General features: G+C 38.1%; 1 protein-coding gene across 1 annotated transcript; it reads right to left on the bottom strand.

Annotated features, from left to right (window-relative positions):
• Nucleotides 1-100: 100 nt before the first annotated feature.
• map3k19 (mitogen-activated protein kinase kinase kinase 19) lies at nucleotides 101-9,432 on the bottom strand. Its single transcript, XM_056754208.1, has 14 exons — nucleotides 9,295-9,432; nucleotides 8,474-8,664; nucleotides 8,134-8,325; nucleotides 7,757-7,911; nucleotides 7,477-7,589; nucleotides 7,090-7,181; nucleotides 6,563-6,608; nucleotides 4,958-5,039; nucleotides 4,365-4,570; nucleotides 3,691-3,734; nucleotides 1,702-3,612; nucleotides 1,504-1,614; nucleotides 422-1,119; nucleotides 101-256 (listed from the first exon to the last, which is right to left on the bottom strand). The coding sequence occupies exons 2-14, from the start codon at nucleotides 8,642-8,644 to the stop codon at nucleotides 166-168; spliced, it is 3,912 nt and encodes a 1,303-aa protein (XP_056610186.1). The 5' UTR covers nucleotides 8,645-8,664; nucleotides 9,295-9,432; the 3' UTR covers nucleotides 101-165.
• Nucleotides 9,433-9,783: the final 351 nt, after the last annotated feature.

Genomic DNA, 9,783 nt, shown 5'->3' with positions numbered 1-9,783 from the left:
TTGTGTTAAACATAATAGCATATTTATTATTCTTGTGACATTTTGTATACAAGTTTATAAGTTACATTTTGTCTATATGAGACTGTTATTGTAGTGTCACAAAATCAATTTGATTTGTATTTTTGTTTTGACAATGTCACTTTGGAAAGCACAAAAACAGAAAGGTTAATTAACAGTCCATATGCAGGGTTGGCTGTGATGAGAGATGAATGCATGTCTTAGCAGCTCCTTTGCAGATGGTCGTTCTCTTGGATCTCTGCAAAGAAAACCGGGTTTAAAAAAGAACTGCAGCAAATTTTGTTTTTGGAAAATGTAAGCACCTTTGGTCATGAAATTTCTTTATTTTTACTTTGATTGTACTTTTGTTAGAAAATATTCTCAAAAAAAACCTAATATGTAAAATATTTGTATAAATGCTTGCCTGGTTAAGCAAGCCTGAACAAAGTCTCTAGCATTTGTAGAGAAGTCATTAGGCAATGAAGGCATCAAGCCCTTTCGAGCCCCGATGTAAAACAGGGCCGCCATCTTTGCCATGTGTGCCAAGGGTGGCTTTCCTGTGGCCATTTCAAATATAGTGCAGCCAATGCTCCAAATGTCTGATTTTCGTCCATGGCCTGTCTCGTTGATCACCTCCGGTGCCATCCAGTATGGGGTACCATGAACAGATTTCAAAAGGTCACCCTTACTTCCACTCAAAGTCAGACAGTTTAGTCGACGAGCGCACCCAAAGTCAATTAGCTTGACTACTCCAGTTGGCATAAGCATGATGTTGTTCCCTTTCAGGTCCCTGTGGATGACTCTGTTAGCGTGAAGATAGGCAACCCCCTCTAGAATCTGTCGGGTGTATAAGGCAAACACTTTCTCGGGCAGCGGTCCAAACCTGCCCAGTATACTCGCAATGGAACCACCTGGGACATACTCCATGAAGATGCATACAATGTTCTCAGATAGAGCTGTGCCCAAGAAACCAACAATGTTTGCGTGTTGAAGGTTCTTCAGAAGATCCACTTCTCTCTCCAGTCGGTCATACTCTTTTTCTGCAATCTCTGAAGTTGAAGCGTCTAATACTATCTGTTTGACTGCGATCAGTTGACCTTGACTAGTTAACCCACAGTACACCTGTATTAGAGGCAGATGAAGATATAGTACACAATGAGAACTTCAGTCTTGAAGAATATTTTGTATCAGGGTTCTTTACAGAGGTTTATGTTTTGTTTCATCAGTATTAAAGGAATAGTTTCCCTTCAAAATAAAACTTTCATCATTTTTTCATCCTCATGTCGTTCAAAACCGGTATATTACAAAAGATCTCTGTGTGTTTGTGTTCATACAATGGAAGTCAATAGGGGTCCCAGTTTTGTTTGGTTACCAGTGCTTTCAGACTATCTTTTTGGTTCTGAAGAGGTTGTACAGGTTTGAAATGACATGAGGATGAATAAATGATGAAAGATTTTTATATTTTGGGTGAACCCCAAGTTAGAAGCAAGAAGTAGTTACACCTACTGTTCCATAGGCTCCTTTCCCCAGAACTTCTCCTTTTGTCCACGTGATAGCTGCATCATCTGAACACAATCTCGATTTCTGAGCATATTTCAGTTCACCTGAGGAAATGTCCTGATGGACAACAGAAATTTAACATAATGGTTCATTGGAGATTAATGTCGGTTTAATGTTCAAGTTAAATATCTGTTTGCAGTTTACCTCATTTAACAGTTTCTTGAATTTTGAAGGTAAGCCCTTATTAAACTCTTTGCCATCGTACTTTTCACTCTCAAGTGTTTCGGCTTCTCTTTCCTCCTGTGACATTAACCCCTTTGCCAAAGACCGGAGCAAGTCTTCTGTGAGAGGTCCATCACCCACCTCTTCTAGAAACTTCTGATATACATGTACAGGTGAAACTGTTCTGTCACTTGTCCATGTGTTGACCAGAGGATGTGCTGGAAGTCTGCTCATACATGATGTTTCAGGTTCACCCGTGGTACCTAGATTATTCAGAGTCTGTGGCTCTTGATGTGTTGTAGAGTGAATGAGGTGCGCTTCAGATCTTGTGACTGAACTATTTTGTTGTGGAATATTTGGTTTGGAGAAAGTGTTTGAAAGAACTTCTTCAATCACTGACAGTATGGGACTCTTTTGTCTTTTAATAACCCAACTAGGAACATCCTTGCCATCATCTTCAGTAAATGTAATGTTGGAGCTTTCATGTTCTTCCTCTGCCCCACAATCTGAAGTTACATTGTGTCGTTTATTCTCTGAAAAGGGTAGATGCTTTTTTATCCGTTTTGGAACACTATCCCTTCTCTTGTGTTGCCTGCATTTAGCCCGACTGTATCTTCCAGATTGAGATTCCTTGAGTTTTCTTCTGTTGACTTCTGTTGTTTTAGGCACTCTTTGTTTTCCATTGATTTGTCTTTTAACTTGAAGTGATGTATGGCCCGGTTTGGTTTTCTCAGCTGAATTGTCCACTCTAAGATTTTCATAGACTGGAGTCGCAAACATTTCATAAATCGTTGGACCTTCATCATCCTGACTGATCTTCAGAAACATGTCGTTGTACGTGACATGGTCCACAGCAGATTTTGCTCGCAGTGTTGCTCCTAAAACTGGCTTTTTGGATGGTCCTGCACTTCTCAGATTTCTGTGAAATTGCTTTTGACTGTAAAAGCTTTCTTTTTTGTCATCACAACTCAACCTTGTGTCTTGACGAGTTTCAGAGACCCTCTTTGTTGTTGTGACTTCATCTGTGTTTTTTTTGCAAGCTGTTGGTGTCATCCCTGGCATAAATGATTTGTTTGGAGTATCTGCTGCAATAACTACACGTGAGGGCTTGTTTTCTCTGAGCTTCATCTTGGAGTGAATTGGTGAATTTATCCTGGTGCTTGTAGTTTTATCAGTGCTCTGATTTCTGTGTGCCAAAATATTGAATGACTGATTTGTGTGAAAAGATGCTTTGCATTTTCTGTCATTTCTTTTGATGGCCTTTAATGGTTTGCTCTTTTCATGTAGAATTTGATCTACTACAAATTCTCTTAAGTGCTTTTCATCTGAATTAACACAAGGTCCATTATCTCTTGCTCGTGTGGTTGTGCTGCTGGGTTCATTGCGATATGTGTGAATATTTTCAGACTTTTTCTGAAGTTCCTCAGAGTTTGCACTTGTTTTGGAGACATTACTGACATCAGCATCTACCTGTCTATCAATGATTGATTCGATAAGTGTTTTATCTTTTTTATCATCTGAAATGATAATGTCTTTGTTTCTTATAGTTTTCATTTCAGAACTGTTTAAATCTTGAAAATCCAAATGAGATACCAATTCCAGTTCCCTGATTATTGTGTATGTCACTTGAGGAACATTCTCCTCCTCCTCTTCTTGGCTGCTACTGCTGCAGGAATGACTCTCCTCACTGCCTGCTCTGGTGCTTCTGGATCTTCTAAAAGATAGCCTGGAGATCCTTTCCACGTTTCGTCTGCACTCGGATGAGAAAGGGAAGGTGCTTGGTGGTTTTATAGGCAGTGGGTGCTCAATACTTGTAGTAGCAGAGACATTTCTATATCTACTGTCGAGCGGCGCTAGATGCATAGGTGTCCTCAACATGGTTGGTAGTGACATCTGGTAAAACACAACAATAAAAAAATTAAAGGCTTGGGTTTAAGTGTGTGTCATAATAAGGATATTTGCTTTTCTTACCTTTTGTGTGATGACTTCATCCTCTGTATCGGCACATCTAAGCCCTGTAGTTCATTGAAAAGTGTTTATAATATAAATTCTCTTCATGAGGTTCATTTAAATCGATAATTCAATGAGAACACACCCGTGACCCGAGGTAGTTCGGATAAGCGGTAGAAAATGGATGGATGAATGAGAACACAATTCCTAAGACTCCTAACTCCATTTCAGACTGTCTATCTCTGTTGCTAAGCAGATGAGGACACAGCTGTTCTCAGCTACAGCCCAGTTGATCTTTACACTTTAAGATCTTGGAAAGACTGTATTATGACAGTCTAATGTTACCTGGGATTATGATCTTTTTCAAATTATTTCATCCCTGACTTTAGCTCAAACTCTGGGTGACACGAGTAGTTTTTTTAATCACACCGTAGACTTACTGCCAACAGTCTCTTGGACTGAGGGTCAAATAAAAATTCTTGCACAAGAACACCAGTGAGGCTAGTTAACGTGCAAGCCATAAAAACACCAGTGCACATATCCTCCATTATTCTGACACTTCTGTCTACTTTCACTTATTTTGAATGCAAGGCCAGTTTGCGTTTTGTGCTCAGTTGAAAATTCACACAGTGTTTGTATATCTGTATGTAAGTATAAATCGAAAAGTGTTTTTAAAGTAACATCCACCTACTTACTGTTATGAATGTTAGCCCGTGCTTGCAGCAACAAACTTGCATCAAGAGCAGGTTCCATCAGCGTTGATGTCAACTTGCTGAGCTGGCTACAGTGAGGAGTGGGAAAAACAGGTACCGAAGAAGTCATTTTAAGTGACGGATGGAAGAGCCTTGTTTTGTCCCAGCTTTTTCTGCTGCCCCATAGGCTGGGCAGGGATGAAGTGCGACTGTGAAAAAATAATATGCAAAAGCCCGTTCATTTTACAATGTTCATTTTCAAATACAAAAGAATGTTGCTAAGAAGTAAGGGCAAAGCAAACAGGTTTTCTCAGTTCTTTGTGAAAAATGGCACACACAGAATCGTCTCTGTTATGCTGATGACTGCTTGATCCTGTAACCAAACACCTCTGTACGGTCTTTGTGTAAAAATAAGAGAGCGTCACTGAATAGCTTTCATACAAGCCAGATTGTTTGAGAACAACTGGTTTGTGTATTTGATATTTGTACAGGTGCGGTTGTTTAAGGGATTTCTTCATTTGTGATTAGCTCTCTTTGTTTATTCAAATGCTTATTTAGCTTGATGAGGAAGTGATGAGTAGAATCAGCTGGCTAACCTGCTCTGTTTCCTCTCATCACTGCTGTATCTTCTGATGGTTATCTTTGGCTCCATTGAACCCTCAGAGCAGATCCTGTTATCTGCAGACACACAAATTCACTTGGGGTGAAAAGGGCATGTGTAAGCCACCCCATGATCATCAGCCTATACTGTAGTATAGATGTATCACATCAAATAGTGTAATGCAAATGAATTCAGAAGTTCTCCATTGTATCCGAATCTGTACAGGAACACAAATACAGATATTTGGAAGAAGCAACTGACATTTCTGGGCCATCACAGTATTGTATTTATTGTTTAGTTTTTTGTTTCTGTTGAACACAAAAGAAGATATTTGGAGGAATTTAGGAAAGCAAACAGTTCTTTGACTACTATACATTTCTTTCCTCCTATGGCCCCAGAATTGTCAGTTGCTAACATTCTTCCAAATATCTTTGTGTTCAACCGAACAGATGAATCTAAACAGGTTTGGAACAACAAAAGGGTGAGTAATTCATAACACAATTTTATTTCTGGTCGAACTTTTCTGTACTTTTTTACAGATTTTCCATGTATAATGTAAAAAATCGGATTTGTAATTTTTTCACAGATTTTTCATGTATTTTGAAATGCAGTCAAACACGTACAATTACAGAAAAGACCTCAAATTGAGAAGAAAACCAGTAAAAACATTATTTTACAGCTGAAAACTTTTCTTTTACAGTGTATCCCTTCAATGTATAACCCATGGGGTTGGTCCATTTTTGACCTAATGCTCTATTAAATAAACCCATCATTTTTATTTTGAGTGTTGTTATTCTCTATTACATCCAAATCTATAAACCATTTTCAAACATGTAAACAAAAATAACCCAGAATCACTTCCTGTTTCAGTTTTTTAACCCATTTGAACACAAATTTTAAAAGAAATACTACAAACAGAACACATCAAAATGTCAAGAGGAAAAGCATTTGTCGTTTATGTCTTTAAAATAGCCAATATTGAACTACTAGCTTAAATGCATAAAAAAATGAAGAAATGACTGTGAAAATTTCCTTATTCACAATCCCACTATCCATTGTCCTGGCAGTAATTCACCTGCCAGGATCTTTATTATAATAGCAGGCGTGTTTGGGTCGAATTTGAGCTAGACTCAACACACAATAACATCACCTGAGCAAGCAAAAATGTAGACAAATTCATATAAACACATCCAAAAAGTTTTACCTCTTTCAAATTGTGGATTTTGAAAAAGCTTCACCGAGACTAAATACTTTACGGTCCTTCCTAAGTCTTGGGAATCCTTATCTGTGAGTGTCAATAAAGAAAGGTTCTCTTTTGACGACTGTAAAGACTTAAGCTGCTTGGAACAGAGAAGCCCAAAAAGCCAAGTCAGACACACCCCTGACATTGTCATGGATCTCTTGAGGGATTGGCTGAGAGTGTAAGATTGCTTTTTCAGGATGGTGAAAGCGGCAACCAATGGGCGTGTATGAAAGCCCAAAAGACACAGAGAGCCACTGTCCTTCAGGAAAAAAACTTCAGGTGTTCCTCTGGCATTCTGTAATCTCTTCCTTCGGAGGTAAATAACAAAGGATTTGTGCAGTATAGTTGTGGACTCACCTTGGTTTAGGTCTGCTTGGGCAACTATATTCTCAGATGACTCTGCCTGCATAAGAGAAAAAAAGTTGGATTTGTAGAACATTGGAAATACAAAAGGAACTAAATATGAATATGTTTTCAACACGTACACAAAGTAACAAAACTATTGACTATTCCTTAAATACAATGACCTCTTGCATTATCACGCTTGATTAATTCACCTGCTGACCATCTGGAGGATATCCATCATCATGTTAAAATTGTCATTAACCAGCTGTAATGCCTGACAGCAGTGAATAAGGCTCAGCCACACAGAGCACAATAAAATGCTATACAAATTCTGAGACTTTTCTTCAAATTCCTTTAATTGTAATAACATTAATCTAGTTACAATCCCACTGACATTACTAGAACTTCAGCCAGCTAGCAGAAATTTAAATAAGTTTGCCTACTTTTGCTTTGTTTTATTAAAAGAAAATAGTTTACTCTATTGTAAGCTAACATTCGCATCAGTAAGTAAAAGAGTGAGAGATTTAGAGACACATGACCTTCATCTCAGGTGTGCAACAGTCACGTGTAGGAGAGCAGCTTGGGGTTATGGCTGGACTCCCTGGCCAATAACATTCCAGACACGTAAACACTGTTTCTCAAGAATACAATGGAAATACTAAAATGAGTTTGCACATTAGGAACATAAACACAATTTTTTATGAAACTGCAATTGCGCACTTAACAATAAATGTGCTACAAAGGCTCATTAAAGGATTGCCATTTTTTGGCATGGTTTAGCATCTATATTTCCAATAGTGCATAGTGGATACATTGGAATGTTAATAAATAAAAAATACATCAACTTTTATAACAATAAAATGAATGTAACAATACAACAATGTTTTAAATAGTGTCACTTGTTGAAATGCAAAGCAGCGTTTTACCTGCTTGTGGCTCAGAATCCATTACTCTGAGAAGTTCTTCTTTTTTAGAGCTCTTGATCTGAGAGATATACCACAATGCACTGTGACCTCTTTGATCTATGATCTTTGTGTCACTGAAAAAGAGGAGGAGGTAATTTAGTGACGTTTATTCAAGCACTGTTTATTTATATCCATTACTGTCTGGCATTCCCAATATTATAGGCCTATTTTGTATCACTTTGATACAGATCCAAGATCAAGACACTGATCTGATTGAAGTAAGTGAAGATTGTTTACGTACACTGAAAGAGACATAAGTTCCTTCACCACTTCCACAGGCTGATATTTCCATGGCAACTCCAGTCCTTCAAACAGTTCTACATCTCTTACAGCCTGCATAAGAGGGGTCAGTCCATCTCTGTTCTGTTTATTAAAGTCCAACATTTCTGTCTGGGCCTGTGACACACAACCATGCATTGTTTGTTGAAATGCACTGCAGCTAAGTAGCTTTTTCCTTAAGGGACAAGGGAAAATATCTTGTTCTCTCATGACAGTTGGCCAATACAGATCCACCAGAGACCTCCCTATGGAGTCTGACCTGTTTTGTCTGAACCTAGTGTTGGTATCACATATCAAACAGTCAAAAGGCAAGTGGAAGTTGAAGTCTGAACTGCTCACCGTCAGATCCTGTAAACTGCAGGGGTCTCCCCTCCAGGCGGCATCTGAGAGCTGCATCTGGTGGGGTAAATCTCTGATCAAGGCCGATAACAGCTCCCCCTCGAGTGCTGGCTGACTAACATGAAGAGCTGTCTGGTTGCTATGGTTACAGAGGGTGGCATCTGCTCCTCTTTCCAGAAGAAAACGCATCACCTGTGTTCACAGAGGAAGAAATCAAAACAGATTATTCACTCATAGGATTGCATTATACATGTCAACAACATTCTAAGCAATATATTGCACTTATTTTGCATTGTACAAGTCACCTAAAGCTTCATCATATCGTCCCATTATCTCATACCATAGCAAGACCCATTCTGCAGGCACTTATAAGAGGAGTGCAGCCATCTGAATCATGTGGCAGATCTATTTCTTCCCAGCAGTAGAGTCCCTGCTCAAGCCCCAAAGTCACGGCCTCAAGATCTTCCTTTAACAGAAGCTCCACAAGTCTGCTTCTTTCATGGCTCCCCATGCTTCAGTGTTCTAGAATATCTACGAAAACATGTCATTTATCCAGTTAAAACAAGATGAACATGAGATCGGACCCCATGGACTTCCATTGTCTGGACATAAAACCTCTGGGAGATTATTCAAAATATCTTCTTATACGTTATAAGAAGAAAGAAGTCATGAAATGAATGAACTGATGTACTGTCCTTTTAATGTATGCTTGCCTTTCTACGTATTTTTAGCACTATGGGAAAAAGTTCTGCTTTGTTGCCAACACGTGGTTGTGTTTGTGACAGTCTCATATATACAGTACAGTGCAGTAAATGATCACAACACAGATTTAGCATGAGTATGATTTGAGGTATTTTACTCCTCAAATGATAATTAAATAAATAGAACAATTAGAGTTAATTAGAGAATAATTAGAGTAATTTTATTGTACTTAGTTTCTTCTTTATTGACACACGTAAAAATTGTCTAGTATTTAAGGCATCATCAAATTTATTAATGAATTGAGACACATGATATAACTTACTCATCAGAGATGTTTCTAAAGTTCATATTGCATAAATCTATCTAGAATTTCACAAGACATATTACTCAATGTCAAATTAGGTTTAATAAACAGGAGAAGCCTCTTGCTGTTGTTTCTATTTAATGTGTTAGACTAACCTGTGCCAGCTGTTTGTAGTCCAGCATCTGGATTTAAATTTTGCAGTTAAATGACCAAAGAGTTCCTGTATTTGTGTTTTTAAGGGTCATCGCTTTGTCTTCATTGCGTCTTTATGCCTCAAGCAGCTTTGAGTTTACAGTTTGTTGCCAGGGTGACAGCAGCTTTGGCATGAAAACAGTGAACTGACTGTGAGTGCTTTGTTTTGGTTTTAAAAGGGGAAGTGTGCAGAAATGTCCATAGGTTGTTATGGTCATGTAAACCATATCTTTCTATAAAAAAATGTATATTTTTTATTACATAAGACAAGCTAATATACACTAGTGTACTGCAGCAATGCATATATACCTGCTATGCAAATACAGTTACACTTCTAAACTTGAGTGTTTCTCGTACAAACTTAAATAATAAAACAATGTCATATGTAAACAAATTCCAGGTATGCTCATTGTATATGTGTTTGAGCAGAAGGTGTCTGACAGTCAGTTTGT

Source organism: Triplophysa dalaica, chromosome 8 (genome assembly GCF_015846415.1).
Source record: "Triplophysa dalaica isolate WHDGS20190420 chromosome 8, ASM1584641v1, whole genome shotgun sequence".
In the NCBI taxonomy this organism is placed as follows: Eukaryota; Metazoa; Chordata; class Actinopteri; order Cypriniformes; family Nemacheilidae; genus Triplophysa; species Triplophysa dalaica.
Note: the sequence above shows the minus strand (reverse complement) of the source record. Positions and strands in the feature narration are given on the sequence as shown.

Excerpts from the sequence above, each read along its gene's own strand:
- map3k19 (XM_056754208.1), bottom strand. The coding sequence starts at position 8,644 with ATGGGGAGCCATGAAAGAAGCAGACTTGTGGAGCTTCTGTTAAAGGAA. Across the intron at positions 7,182-7,476 it reads GGATTCTGAGCCACAAGCAG|TGTTTACGTGTCTGGAATGT; the intron begins GTAAAACGCTGC and ends CTTGAGAAACAG. Across the intron at positions 257-421 it reads GTTCAGGCTTGCTTAACCAG|AGATCCAAGAGAACGACCAT; the intron begins GCAAGCATTTAT and ends TTTTCTTTGCAG.